Genomic DNA, 16,190 nt, shown 5'->3' with positions numbered 1-16,190 from the left:
ACAACTGAAAATAGTCCCCAACAAATGCACTATTTATGCCTGTTTAACATTCACTAAAAACTACACTACCCACAATGTAAATGCAAACATTGTCCTTACTTAAATTAAATAGTGATAGTGTCTTTAACTTTATACTAGTCTTTTAATTTTAGTCTCCAGTACTTTTTGCCTTTTTGTCATTCTGTAATATTTCCTTGAGTTACAATCTTTTACTTACTTTAGTAATAATCAGTTTCCTAATTTGTTTAAGTAAACTTAACTTGTTAGAATTTACAGTGCAGCTGTTAAAGAAACTGTTTAGCCTTTTTAAAAATGAAATTATATATTTGTGACCCGCTTTTAAAACTCTACTGCATGTCATCTGCAGGGATGAATGTGCTTGGGGCTGAGTGCCACAGGCAGAGAAGGGAAGTCAGAAGGTATTTAGAGACGGACACATGCAATGTTGGTTTTGGTCTTTTAATGAGATTTGTTGGGCATGAAAAAAAGATATAATAAAGTTTAGCATTTCCTGTACTAGTCTCAAACATGAGCGCACACACATCTCCACATATTGTGATTGTTAGTTTAATGTGTAGGTGTGCACGAATCCATAAGGGAGGGATAAATATTCAAGACTGTTAAGCATATATGCATATAACTCTGCATATGTGGTTGAATGAGTGTGTGTTTGAGTTTGTCTTGTTGTCTGTGTGTATTCTGTGTTCTCTCTGTGTGTGTGTGTGTGTGTGTATGTGTGCCACTGCGTGTACACCAGCCAGCGACCCTTCTTTCTTCTGACGCCCCGCTCTCGCTTCGGAGCAGAAAAATCGCTCTTGCCGTCTCGCTGGCTGACGTTGCTGGCAGGAGTCCTGGGGACCGACGGGGGGAAACGATCCCAACAAAGTGGCATGAATTAATGTGACTAATTAACACCACGTTAATTATTTGTAAATTGCATGTTTGGGTACACGTTACTTGAGAGGCATATGCTGCTTGTCGTGTTCGCCCAAACAAGTGCCAGCTAATCTGTATCTCTGGAGTGCCCCGCGTCTGAAGACGGGCCAATCAGCACGTTGCAGGAAGACGAAAACATGAAGAAGAAGAAGAGAGAAAGAGAGAGAAAGGAAAAATAAATAAGATTGCCAACAAATGCATTTCATCTCGTCTGGACTCCACGCACGTTTTTTGTCATTCTGCAGTAATTCGTCTGAAGTTTGTTTGTCTTGTGCGCTGTTGGTGAGTTTGTAATCTGACTGCCTATTAAAAGATAAACGATAGTGGTTTCAACATGGGGCTGCAACATGGGGCTGATGAAGCTCCTTCAGTTTGGCAGCGTGGTGAATGATTGTGTGTCTCGTGTCACTGTGGAGTTTGTCTGCGCTTAGTAGATCTTGAAGTGTTGACTTTTTTGTGTTTAGCTGATATTCTTATTCTCCCACTGGTTATGAAGGTGGTTACTTTTTCTGCTGGATGGAAATGCACCAGAAAATTATCCAACATCAATCAATCATTTGGGTTCAAGCATCTAAAGTACTTTTTTTTTTAGTTCATATTATTCTAAACTGAATATCTTTAGTGTCTCTGACTGGTGGCTGGACAAAGCAAATAATCTGAAAACATCACCTCGGACTGTAGGGCTGCAGGACAGTATAGCTAAAACACAAGAAAATGTTCAATTTTATTCTATGTTGATGATTACTGATCATTTTCAATGATCTATTTTTAATAAAGACCAAGAGAAAGTTGAATTTAACCACTTTATTTTGAACTTGAATGCCTTACTTTAATTTCATATATAGGGTTGGGCATCGAAAACCGATTCCTAATAAGTCTCGATTCAAAAATTATGATTCAAAAGGAATCGTTAAAGGAGTGATCTGTAATATAATGCTTAGATTAAATACTTGCAATGGAATTCCTGTTCCATTCTGTAACTTGTGTTTTTGTTTTCCCATGTTACATCCATTAAAGTTTGCTAGTCTTGTGCACTGTTGGTTAGATTTCAGATCAAGGCAGTCTGTTTCGTGTCTGATTTGTAAGACAACATCTAATCTGTTGGAAGGCGTAGATGGTTATAACAGGTGAATTGAGAAATATGTTAATGGAATCTAGCAGGCGGTGACTATATTTTCAGACCAGTGGGTTTTTGTTTTTTTCATAAACAGCTGATCAACTTGCAGTGTTGGACTCGTTGCTTGTTATTGTGCTGTTGCGCTCATCTTGCACTTCTGCAGTGTTCCTACGCCCTGCCTGAGCTTCCTCAAGTCTGGGAGCAGTGAGTCGGGGGAAATGATTCGCTTCAACCATAGATCGTCTATTAAATAGGTTTCAACCTATTTAATATACAGTCTGTGGCTCTGACTCGCTATTACTCATTTTTGTTACATATTACTCCTTTAGATTTTAGAAGAGTGTATAGGGGCAGAAAAACAAGAGAGAGGTGCATTCAAATACAACTGATTAAAACATGCACCTGACTGGCCATGTCAGTGGTTTCAAGTGTCCTTTAAAAGTGCCCTTGGCCAAGGCGACAATGCCTGCTGACTTACAGCAACTCGACTAAAGTGTTTGCCTACAATGTAAATACTGAGCGAGGTAGCCTCGAAAATATTTGAAGAGAAAGACAAGACTACTGCACTTGAAATGATCCAAAACTTGCTAGCATGGCTACCATTACATGCTTATCTATCACTCTGTCACCCTGGGTTATGCACACTGGGTTTTATTAGGACAGTTTTGGTTGAGAAGACACAACCAGAACTCCTGCATGGCTTGGTGAGGTGGGCAAGAAGCAGATCTGCGTATCACCTGAGCACCCCCACCCTCCTCCTCTCCCCCCGTCTCCTTCTCCTCTCCTGCCGTCTCACCCTCTCCTGCTGTCTCTCCCCTCTATTACCCCTCAGTGAGTCTTCTCTCCCTCATTGACAAGCCTTATTTTTTCATCTTCCCCCATAGTTTCGTCTCTGTTTCTCTCCCTCTTTCATCCCTTGCTCATTTTTTTTCTGTCCCAATCCCTCTACCCCCTCCACCACCACCACACCACTACCCCCCCACCACACACCTCCCCCTTCCTCCCCCTCGTCTCCTCAGAGCTCCTCCGCATTAGCAGTCAGCTCCACTCCTAGACGTACTTTGTTTTTCAACCGTGGTGGAGGCTGAGCGAGCGAGGGAGGGAGCGAGATACAGAGAGAGAGAGCGTGAGGGAGAGAGAGTGAGGGAGAGAGAGAGAGAGCAGCGCAAGTGATACAGAGAGAGAGAGAGAGCGAGCATCATTTACACAGTCATCCACGGCGAGCGGACCCTGCAGCTCACCCTCCCTCCTCCTCTTCTTCCCTCAGCCACTGCTCACGATGCCAAACATTTTATGTGTTATTTAGTCATGCCTGACTTTATCGAATTTGAAAAACATGCCAGTCACGGGTACACTCCCCCTTTCCCCCGTTCCGCTGCCCCCCCCCACACACACACCCTCACCCAACATCATCCTCATCTCCCTCCCTCTCTCTCTCTCTCTCTCTCTCTCTCTCTTGATTGAGACTCCACCATCCAGGTCTGACCTCAAGAGCCTCTCGAGCCACTGTCTTTGGGGACATTTCACTTCTAAATGAAGTTTTATTCCCAGGCTTCACCCCCTCCCCTCTTTTTCTCCTCCACACACACACACACACACACACACACACCTCCTCCTGACCACCCACCCACCCTGGGGGAAGGGGAGAAAGAGCATAATTCTAGCCAACAGAGTGTTGACTCTAAGATGGATTATTTCTGCTTGAAATCAGAGGCCATGTGCTGCTGGATAATGTGGCTATCCTGTTTTTTTTTTTTTTTTTTCCAGCAGTGTTCTAATGATGGAGATTTGATGGGCAGCAAAATGTAGAGGAACAGAGAGACTTGTTCCACCAGGCGAGGAACGAGAGGCTAAAGGAAATCCCAACATGCTCGCCTTTGTAATCCTGAAGTCAGGAATTATGGTTGTTTTGTTTTTGCTGTTATTAACAGTCCGCCGTAGCTCAGTGGGTAGACCGGGTCACTAACACTTAGTGGAATTAGAGGGTTGATTCCAACTTGAACCGACAATGCTAAAAAGAAAACAAAGCGAAGAAAAAAATAAGTATACTTGTGGGATTTTAAGGGCTGCTGACTGTGTTTCTCAACCTTTTTTTTACCTGACGTACCTTCGCCGCTTAATCAGACGAGCTCAAGAACCCTTCATTGACCCCTCATGACCTTCATGTTTTTATTTGAATTGATTTTCAAGTGCTTGCAGTTTAACACCTTTAATTATAAAAATAAATATATTGTTACAAGGATTTTTAGATCATAAAAGACACGGTGACCCTGGAATAACCAGTGTTAGTTAAGTTTGGTTTTAGTCACTTAGAAAGGCGGTTTGATCCACTTTAAGTCCTAGATTCTCAAATTGTGATACTGTGCAGAGGAAAATCAGAAATATCTTTTAGAAATTAAAATCAGCTTAAAGGAATTTGCATATTAAGTTGATTTTTGAGAGCCCTGTGGACAAAAGCAGTGGTGTTTCCACTTTCACAACCACAAAATATAACATAAAAATTAACATTATCTAAAGAAAAATCTCCTCCTGCTTCTTTTTAATTGTCTTACCTAGTGACTGAGTGTAGTTCTGCCTAGAAAAATAGGCAGAACAGAAAAAAACACAGGCTCATTTCATCTGATTTCATGCAGAATCACACCCGGTGGCAGAAATTAAGAATAACTATATAGAAATAGTAGATTTTCTCTCTGATAATCTCAGAGGTCATATCGAGGCACCAGTAATAAATTGAGACTGTTTCATAACCAATTAAAACTCCTTGTAGAGGCATTAATTTAAATATATTTAATGCTACTAAAATTCTACAAAATATTGGTTGTAGTAGTATGAGACAACTGAAACGTAATTTAAGATATGTTTCTTCTTTACTGTGTTTTTGTTTCAATAACAGCCTGCTATGTAGGCACGATCCTGCACGTAGCACACATGTACGTCATCCATGATTACCGTAGTTACAAGCTAAACTGGGATGGCAAGATAACAAGCGGAGGCAAAATGTAGAGACTGAAAATCAACACTTTAAAAATGCTGCAGTCCTGGCTCCAAGCAGGGAACTGTTACAAAGAGAATTGCAGATCAGGAGGAGAATATTTCAAGCAGCCGTGTTGAAAATGAAGTGAACGACAGTGAACCGTCCACAGGTGCTAGTGGTTAGTGAAATGTCCACATCACCTGCTAGCGCCAGATGGCGCAAAACATTAAGATGGTACTTGGAAGGCTCAATGTTTTGTGAAGTAGTACACGGTGTAAAAAGTTTGAGTTACTGTTTGAACTTCTTTGTTCACATGGTATCTTGTTATCACACTTATTCGCAGCACATGGTGTGAAGGTGTTAGGACTGACTCAGACTTGGTGGTCCATCCTTATCATAGCTGGTACTTCACTGTTTATTGATACAATAACTTAACTAAGGAGCAGCCTTAATAAATCCTACTTGTTCTCCTGAACACATCTATGTAGATGAATATTCTTTAAAACCAAATCATAGCCATTTGTTCAAATTAGCCAACCTGTTCCACAATCACATGCACCCCCTGCAAAAGTGCCTCCCAAGGGTACAAGTACCCCTGATGGGGGATCACTGATTTAGTTCAGACTGACATTAGCCCTGAATAAAAAAAAAAAAAAAACCAGCCCCCTCATTCATTTTAATGAGGTCATTCTGATGATGCAGCAGGATGCCAATGCAGAAGCAACAATAACAACAAAAAATAAAACGCAGGGTCGTCCAACAAGAACAGCTGAATTTGGTTCAAATGTGCTGGCAAGGCGCTGTGTTGGCAGCACATCCCAGGTAGATTACTTTGTAACGTGAACGGTGTAGTCCCACCGTTAACCTCGCGATTGTTGCAACAAATAATAAGACGATGGCTTGCCAGACTTCTAAAATCCTGTCCCGTGGTATTGTAAAAAGCTGTGCAGTGTTTTGGCATCTCATAACCCTACAAACTCATGGATCTCAAACTCAAACTGAATCTGCCGGACGGTATTTTATTTTCTCACTGGTACCTGAAGTGACGCGTTCTACCTGTCCCCATCAACGCAGTATGCTGAATTTTTTTTAAAGACGGGGATAATTTCCAAATGCCCACCATTGTGTGATCTGAGTTTGGAGTTTACAGTTTTCTATATGGATGAGGGTTACTGGTGTTCTGTAAACATTATCAGTGTTCTGCTGAGGTAACTTGAAATCCCACTAGACATCCCATATAGGAAATATGTAGATACATTTTCTTAACTTTTAAATGTTTCTATGTTTTATCTGAAACTTGTCATATATAAGACAGCTCTCACTGCAATAATCCATACAGTTAATCAACTGTACAATACATACAGTTTTATCATTACACTGTGTACATTGTAGCATGATCTATTTCTATTTTCCTATAATTTCTCCATGCTTATGTCATTTTCTACACTTGAATTGGAGCATATGTATGTAATGTGACTCATTATCCCCCGGGCATCAATAAGACTTCTGTTTCTGATTTCTGATTAAACCACATATAAAAAAAGATCCTTAGTAAATTTGTGTAATATAAAACTGAATATGAGTTGGCAAAAAACAACATTGTGCAAGTATTGTGTAAGGCAAGAAAAAAAACCCTCAATACCTTATAAGACATCTAAGATGTCACATATATGAGACACAAATAAAAAACATAAACCATATTTATATTTAATGGTATATAATTATATCTTAAAAGTGTATGTTTTCATAACTGACACATGTTTAAATATTAAATTACACATATGTGGAAAACATAATTTGCTGTATACTTTACTTATAAATAACAGACATAAAGCTTACTTGAGCTATTTATTCTTATAATTATGTTGTATGAGGAAAATGCCACTTTGATAAGTAAATAAAAGTATTTAACATAACATGACATGAGCCTTATAAGACATATAAAACATAAATATTTACTATTGGAGACAGTGGAAATGTCTTGAATATTTTTTTCTATTTGTTTGTTTTCCATATGGTGTGGCACACACTTATCAAAGATGTGATCTGGATATTTAGAAGAAGGAACATTAAAAGTTGGCTGCCAGCGCTACAACTGTCACTGTAGGATCAAACATTTTCTGGTTTGGATTCCTTGTACATTTGAGTGAATAAGAAGCACTTTGCCCTCAGTAACTACTGGCCCTGCCCTTGAGCAAGTCAAGTTACTCAAGTGGGACCGCCCGGTGATGTTTGGATGAAGTCTGTGTGGTCGCAGTGCAGCTCTTAGGCATGTATGTGTGCAGGAGTGTGAAGCAGGGCGTTGCTGAAAATGAGTGATCAGTGTTCAGCAGAAACCCTATAGCTGGAAAAATAAAGGCTGGAGAAATAACGGGCTCTTTAAGGAGGAATGTGCTGCTAAGATGTGGAGTTGTAGATGGTGCGGCTCGTTCTGCAAATTGTGTCTGCACAGCTGCTCAACAAGTAACAGAAACTGCAATATTGAGCTCTGCAGTTTCCAGAAGAGGCTGCAATTTTTGTCCCGACTGAAAGCTGTTTGACGCAGCTGCTCGCTGTTGGTGCTGTGCTGAATCCTGATCTACATATTAACTTGTACATTGAAGAGTATCTTGCTTTATATTCTGAGTGAATCCTGTGCATTAACATCTCATTTTATAGTTTCTCCTCACATTATTTTGAAATAAAGCTCTGCCTACACTGCAAAATATGCATCTTGACAAGTCATGTAATGAAGTATTGGCTGTAATCTGACTTTTCTTTCGTGCTGAATAGAGTTGTCATGACACCAGAATTTTAAACTTCGATATAATACTAATATTAAAAGCAATACTCAATACCTCTTTCAATACCAAAAAGCAAAAAAAGTTTTTTTCTTTAGTCACTGAACAAAACTGCTGCAAGCCAAATTTCAAGCAGAACAATAAAGGCTGAACCCGAAGTCTTAAATGTGCACTAAGATCATTTTGTTTTATAGCTTTGGCACTTTCAATACTATAATTAACAGATATTGTGTTGTTTTAAACCTGTGGTGTTAAATACTTAAATACTTTTGACAAACTTAGGACAGAAACAATTAGTTGATCACTGATTAGTGTACTGACAGAAAATAATTGTCAATTTTAATAATTATTAAATCATTTTGGTTCATATTTTCAGCAGAATGCACTTGTAGCAGCTCCTCAGATGTGAATATTTGATTGTTTTCTTTATTATCTTCTATAATAGCAAATTTGATGTGTTGCTGGCTTTGGACTGTAGTTTGGGCTAAACAAAACATTTGGAGACATTACCCGAGACTCAGAGATAAAAAATATTCTACAGATTAATTGATCATGTGAATAATCATTAGTTGCAGCCTTACTTTTTTGTTAAAATTATCTTTTGTTAGGCCTGTCAAACTTCGTTTGAATTGCCTGTGACTGAACTCCTCTTTAACATATTTGTCCTGTTTGTTACGCATGTTGACTGTGATGAACCCAAGACAGTTTCTAACTTAACCTAACGAACAATCTTCATTTTTATTGATCTATCTATTTATTTAGTTTGTTTGTTATTATTAAGAAAAAGTGACAATATAGACTTTAGATTGTTTGAGACAGGTTTTATGATATAAACAAGGGCTGCACAATTATTTGCAAAATCCAAACTGGAGAACCCTGCATTTTTCTGATGAAAGAAAAACACATAAAGTACAGTAGTGCTGAGATGCTCTGGCCTACAAATCTTGTTCGACAGATGTAATAAAACATGTTTGTTTGGTACAGACCTCAACAAATGTTTAAGTGAAAATGATAGTTGTAAAGCAAAAATGATCATTCCCACTAATCATTTCACAATTGCAATTTCAGCCAAAATAATCGCAGTATGATCATTACTATATTGTGCAGCCTTAGTATAAACTGTAGGCTAATTAATGGCAGAGCTGTTCAGCTAAAGCATCTCAAACTTTTATTCATGTAAATACAGCTCAGATTATAGAAAGAGCACTGGTATATAAAGAGCTGGACTTCATATGCTCTGGTCTGCTGGAAAGAAGAGGTGTTGCTGGATTTCAGCTTCCTAGTAGGCGGGGGGGGGGGGTAGAGTGGGATTTTCACCGATGTTGCAGAGGTAGAGAAGCTCTGAGACAAAAGAACTCTAAAGCTGTGAAGCTAAAGTTTTGGTGCGATGGTGCTACTGTTAAAGACAGTGCTTTCTTATGTCCGGGATAGTTTCAACACTCTTTATTAGGAGGGTCCTGTGTGAAATTAAATTTTTATTTCAGCCAAATTAACCAGCATTTGGCTATTAACAAAATATGCTGTTAATAAAAGCTGGGAACTAAAGGCATTTCAGGACATGATTTCATACTATAAATCACATCCAAGTTGTCAGGAATCTGTATCTTGCATGCCATCACAGTGCATCCATAATGTAATGGGAAATGTAAGCCTCTCTCTCCCTGTATCATCCATTCTTCTCCTTGAAGCCAGCTAACACAGAGGAGATAGAAACCAGACGAAGCCTGAGGGCTATAAAACACTGAAGACACTCTCTCCCTCCCTGACTCCTCCTCCGGTTTTCATCATGCAGCCTGCTCATTGTCTCTTTAGGCTTCTGCAAAAAGTTTGCACTGCAGAAGTTGTCCATCTTAATAATTCAGTTTAATACTAAACTTATTCATGGAATCATGTTATCTGGAAACATGTCCTGTGCAGCCTCACTCGTATGAGGAATATTCAAAAGTGAGTATGTTATATGAGGTGTCGTGTCTTGTAAAAAGTAGATTGAGAGGCCCAAATTCATGATATAGTCAGTTGTTTCAAGAAAACCTTTAATCTTCAGATGTGTTGGAAAGAGCTGAATTTACCTCTCTGCTCTGGAAGATTTATTTGACACTTGTTTCAGGGGGAAATCAGACTCAATCTAAGAATAAAGGATTTGAGTTTTTCTTGGATGGTGAACAGGTTTCCTGAAGGCTGCCCAGTGTTCAGTGAGTCAGTAGCTCTTAAGACAGTCCAATCGTTTTCATTGCATTGAGAGTCTTGATTCATAAAGTGACCACAATCAGGAGGATGGCTGCTGTTCAATAGCACAAAAGTAGCAGTGAGTTCATTTAGTTCTCACATTTCGACAGCACTGCTAAGAATATTGGAAATTATTTGTGTGGGATACACTTATTGTTTAGTCCCATTACTTCAGCTTTTAATGAGACAAGTCAAGGGAAAGATATGAATGAATGAACACATGTTCTGTAGATATTCTTAAAGGAGAAAACTATAATCTGTTTACTGCAATAAATGATAAAATGACCAAGATGAGTCATCAGAGATCAAGGAAACATGTTAAGCTGAAATATTTGCTTCACTTGACGTGAACACTGTAGCTGTTTTGTATGTCCGTTTCACATTAATCAGAGTTCAAATTAATGCAGATTTTTTTGCTGAATGTGTAAGTGTCTGTTTATGAGCCATAAGAAATCAATAATAATCTTGTAGAAGATGTAGGTGTTTATAAAGGTTAAACTGAGCAAAATGTTAATGGTGTTTGGCACGCAGTGTGACAGGCAGCCACTTATCACGTGTCATTGTCCAGAGTGTGTGTTTTCAGAGCAGTGGGCTTTTGTTTTCAGGATAACAGGCTTAGCTTTACATTAACAGACAACTGGCACTGAAGCAGCTGATAAGCTTACAGTGCAGGACTCATCGTTGCTTGTTGTTGTCAATTTATGAAGTTGCATGTATCCTGCGCTCCTGCAGAGCTCCTGCAACTTGTCTGTCTCTGCTTTGTCTGGGGAGGACAAACTCGCTTCAACCTTCAACCCTCATATTTTAAACAGGATTGCAACTTATTTAATGCACACTCTTTGGCTCCAAGTTGCTATTTGGATTGCAGCACTCATTTACGGACGTGCAGTTGTTACATATTGCTCCTTTATAGATAAACTTACAGGGTGTTTGAATGGTGAAAAACTGGGACTCTTATATTGGCAGCATTGCAAGCAACCAGCTATAATGAGTACAGGAGTTAAAGTCAAATCAATAGACGGTGGATTTAACAATCTTTCCCGTGTCCCTAGAATGATTTTTTATGATATAAAAGGGGTCAGATAGGAAAAGCAGAACATCTTTGCTCTCAAATATTTAATCACTTTCATCCATTTGAACATCTGATCAGTTTTTCCTCCTCCAACAAGCTTTGTGCAGCCAATAAAATGTTTATCTTGATTAATGAATCTACAGCAGATGTCCTCATCAAGCCATTTAATTTGCTATTATGCTTTTCTTAACACATAAACTAAATATTGCTTGATTCTGTCTGGACTCTGCTCTCTTTAATCATTCATTTTTATCACTTTGAATTTAATTTCACTTTTTAAGTATGTTTGTTGAATGTCCAGTGTAATATCTAGTGTATGATACAGCACCTGTTATCCATAGTAACATAGCTTTTGAACCAGCAAAAATGACTAATATTATAATTAGTAGTAACAGTTGTAGTGGTATTAGCAGTTGTAGGATTGACTCTCAGTACGTTTTGGTTTTGACCACAATGTTTCCGTTGCACAGAATATTGAACATTTTCACGTTCCAGTGGCTGGAATTAAATGCATGATAATAACTGCACTCTATTTATTCTTTGATCATACAGTTTATGATTTAAAGTTTATATTTAAAGTTATTGTATGACTGCTCATCTTTAGATAACATTTAACATTTGTTAGGGAGAAGTTTGGCTTCTGTTGTGAAAGAGTTTTATAAAACATGTTCATATCCCTCACATTAAAGGATTAGTTTGACATTATATAGACTTCTTTTTATACCCTTGCTGGAAGTAATATGAATGCCTCTCATCTCTGTGCATTAAGTATTAAGTGTAAGCACTTTTATTTTCATGTACACAACAATTACAGTGAAGCAGTTGTTGGCAATTAAAGTCATATATCTCAGGCTAATAATTATATGAATAATATGTATAAAGAAAATCTAACTAGAATCTAAGACAAAAATAGTGCAGCAGCTCAAATATATTAAAAAATAATCTAAAATAAAATTTAAAGTAAAATGTAATGCTGTGGTAGCCTGGTGAATAATAGTAACATGTAGGTACTTTAATGAAAACAGGTTTACACTAATGCAGTATCCATTTACATAGTGAGAACAGATTGTAGACAGGTATACATATAAATATATATGTATACAGTACTGTAATGGATGAACAGCTTGTAAGCAGGTAGTAAAATAAATATAAATGGTAAATTTTAAGCACTTTGCTCAATCGATCATTGATAACGTTGATGTTCAGTTAATTGATCGATCAACAATACCAAATGCTTTTTCCCCCATAATCAATCTTAGCATATTGCATACTCTCTGACAAGCCTACATGTTACACACATATATTTGAACATCAGATAACGTGGAGGATGCTCATAAAGATAATCTCTGTTTTATTTTATTTGAGAGTAGGTTGATTAAATTTTACTTGATTGATCAAATTCTTATTGACGGATTACTGGTTGACGATTTAATGTTATTATGCCTAATATTGTGTGTTTAATCCATTCAACCAAAAGGTAAAAATAATCATTTGTGGTTAAGGAGTTAGGCGAGCAGGTTCCCCTTGTCTCCTAAGCTAAGCTAATCACCTCCGGACTCCAGCTTCACACTTAACACAAAGACAGGAGAACGATATCAGTCTTCTTATCAAACTCTGAACAGAAAGAGAATTTTCCAAAATGTTTAAATACTCCATACAGATATTCTTCAAAAAGTATTGCTTTGGTATTGCCAAATGGGTTTGATGCTCTCACACTCGTAGTCAATGAATAAAAATAGTTGAATTGAAATTAACTGGCTTCACTTCATAAGATTCTTAAACTGAGAAGCTGTGCAAGTGGTCTTACTCTTAAAATAAGAAAACCAGTCGTGTTCGTCTGCAGAGATATTAAGCAAACCATTGTTATAGCTCGTCACTGGTTAAATCTGGCTCAATATTAGCTGTAATACCTTATGAAGACATGGTCAGATATATATCCTCTTGAAATGAGATTACTTTTCTAATGCAAAACTTTCTTGGCAAGATTATTTTTCTTTTTAGACAAGAAATAAGACTTATTCCCCAGCAAAAAAAAGGCTTTAGTACTTTACTGAAATTCATTTTTTGCATTGCAAGAGCTCAGGGATTATATCAACACAAATAATAAAGAATTTTAAACAAAACCCAGCCCTAAATCATGATTGTAGCAGCAATAGCTTATAGTTGTGTACCCTATATAATGGTAGTAGTTACAGTAATACCAGTAGTAGCCATAAATTGTTGTAAATAATTGGGACAGTCACTACTGTAGCAGCAAAGGCATTAGCATCATCATAGTCTATTAGAGATACTGTGTTTGTGCCAGTCTGTATTATCACCCTCTTCTCACTTATCTAAGCCTGCTGTCTTCTCTCCAGATCATTCCTCGTTTGCTTTCCATATTTAGCAGCTCTGTCCCCTCTTTTGTCTTCCCGCAGCGATCGGCCGGACGTTGATCCCCCGCTATTTCAGCACGGTGTTCGAGGGAGGGGTCACCGAGCTCCACTACATCCTCAAACACTCCAAGGAGTCCTTCCACAACTCCTGCATCACCCTGGACTGTGATCAGTGCACCATGGTCACCCAGCACGGGAAGCCAATGTTTACAAAGGTAACACCTGACCCCTGAGCTTCTCCCACCATGAATAATTGATCACAAGCTATGATAATGGACCGGGCGAGGCGCTTAACTGGTTAAAGATCAAATCCATTTCACACCCTTTGATTCTTTTTTTTTTTTTTTTTTTTTCCCCTCCCTGTTTCATTCTGTCCCACTGTTGGCAAGTCACACCTGGTGGCCTCTCAGTGTGGGATAACACAGGAAGGTCTTTTTCTATTTGCTACATGAATTATAAAAATGTGTAAAGACTCTATACATTTTAAATTCCTGATTTATGAAAGAAAATTTTGCTTTAAAGGGTAACCAAACTAAATCTACTGTTTGAGTTTGTAAATTTTATGTACTTTATCCATCATTTCTGTCCCCATTTTATAGTGTTTGTCACAACAGAAGCTCAGATATTCTGTCCTCTACGCTACATACATTTTTTTGGAATTTGTAAAGCACGCATGTTAAAATAAGTTGCTCTTTGGGGGAGTAAAAACAACACAAAATAATCTACAAATTATGTCTTCATATAGTATATTATCTTATAGGGCTTGACACTACAGGCAAAAACATAATGTTTTCATGCTTATTTTAGTTCGGGTTCTGTTCTGGAAATGTCGGCAAATTAGTGCATATTTAATTAGATGATGCATATTCATCCATAACATTTCTGTAATGCAAAAAAAAACAAAAAAAAAAAAACAACAACATCTAAATGTAAGTAATCAGCTGGGGAGGTTTCATGGTGATATTCATTGGTTAAGACTATTTTCTCAAAATGATATATTTTTCCAGAGCCAGAAATCTCTTCTGTAGGACTTAAATCCACTAAAGTTTACAGTTTTACTCCTGTCTGTACTCTGAAGGCTTTCAAAGAGGAGTTTGTTCATATATCATTCATAGCCTCAGTTATAAAACATTTTATCCCAAAAAACATGTCAAAAACGGCTGTTGACAGTATTTTCTGGTTTATGGAAATGAACTGTGTGAAAACCTTTGACTCTAATATTATATGACATCGAAATGAAATAAGTAAGTAAATAAGTAAATAATTTTGAGCCTGGCTTCATCCATTGGTCAGATTTCTGGTTGGGAAATGTGTGCAAATTGGCACATATTTAATTAGATAATGCACCATTAGCATATTTACACACAACATTTCTGAAAACTTGTAATATAAATAAAGAATTATCTTAATGTAGCCTAAGTAACCAACTGGGTTTTACAGTGATATTTAAAAGTTGTTTTTTTTTTTTACCCTATTCACCTGTAGTGCATTGCTTTAAAGGGCAGGTTCACAATTTTTCAAGTGTGAAGATTGGAGTTGGTCACTGTAATTATTTTTCATCTTCGTCGTCTCTCCTTATGTGCAGTCATACACATCTGGCTATTGTTTTAGGACAGACTTTAAACATTGTCTCACGCCTCCCTTCCCAGCATGTTGAAGAAACTATGGTGGTGGTGAAACTGGCGCAAAACATTTAAAGGACGATGTGCAGTGAGCAGGACCAGTGTTGCGAAATAAACCCCGACAGCGTGATGCAGGACTTGAACCATCCTGACAGGGTTTATTTTGCAATAACGACCCCCTCACTGCTCATTATCCCACTTATTACATGGTTAGTTACCTTAAAAAGTCAAATTATTTGACACAAAACATTCATTTTAAAACGATTCTGTTGCCCCTACAGAGTCTATGATGAGAACCGTGTCCATAGCAACAGTCTGTCCTTCATAGCAACGGCCTGTTTGTCATGGCCGTAGTCTGCTATACAACCATAGAATACTGTAACTGACCAATCAGAATCAAATATTTAACAAAGCCAGGTAATGTGAAAGGTTGTATCTAGAGCCAGTGTTTGGTTTGTAAAAAACAAAATCTTTTGTTTTATATTGCCATTATTTCAGTAGATATTGTGATTGTCATGATTTGTGGGGATGACCAGTTTTGTGTCCCTATTTTCATTTACACTGAGAAAAAAAACAACTCTGATAATGTCACATTTGTTTGTGTTTGTACCAAACAAACATGTTCTCTTACAAGGAGAGCAAGGTTTGCTGACCAGGGCATCTCTGCAGCACTGCAGTCAGATTTTTTTTTTTTTTTTTTTTTTTTTTTTTTTATCGAGAAATTGCAGCTTCTGTAATTTGGATATTGCTCTTGGCCACATTGTGATTTTGATTAATTTTGCAGCCCCAATTCTAAGATAATAAAAACACGTCATATTTTCAGGTGATTGAACACTCATGGAAACATTACATATATTATCATATGTTACATTTCTGCCATATTTTGCAAGAAAATCCCTGTAAATCTTACACACTAGACCTTTAAGACTACATTAACAAAAAAAAAATCCTGCAGTCATATGTACTGTTACTGTCTGTTGAATTCTAGCACTAAACTGTCTCAGCTGAAAAATGCAGTCTACCTGTATTTTCCTGTGACCAAATACCTGCACTAACCAGTGTTTGGAGTTAAGAATTCATCCAGGGAA

The 16,190-nt window shown here is 37.7% G+C and overlaps 1 protein-coding gene across 4 annotated transcripts in view; it reads left to right on the top strand.

Moving 5' to 3' along the window:
* ldb2a (LIM domain binding 2a) overlaps positions 1-16,190 on the top strand; it is a 155,505-nt gene that overhangs the window by 82,310 nt on the left and 57,005 nt on the right. For all 4 annotated transcript variants that reach the window (XM_084719756.1, XM_084719755.1, XM_084719754.1 and 1 more), the window contains exon 3: positions 13,523-13,695. In XM_084719756.1, coding sequence (XP_084575882.1) covers positions 13,523-13,695 — 173 coding nt within the window. The remainder of the gene's footprint in view (positions 1-13,522; positions 13,696-16,190) is intronic.

The sequence above is a fragment of the Lutjanus erythropterus genome, chromosome 5 (assembly GCF_056507025.1).
Source record: "Lutjanus erythropterus isolate fLutEry1 chromosome 5, fLutEry1.hap2, whole genome shotgun sequence".
Taxonomy (NCBI): Eukaryota; Metazoa; Chordata; class Actinopteri; order Lutjaniformes; family Lutjanidae; genus Lutjanus; species Lutjanus erythropterus.
Note: the sequence above shows the minus strand (reverse complement) of the source record. Positions and strands in the feature narration are given on the sequence as shown.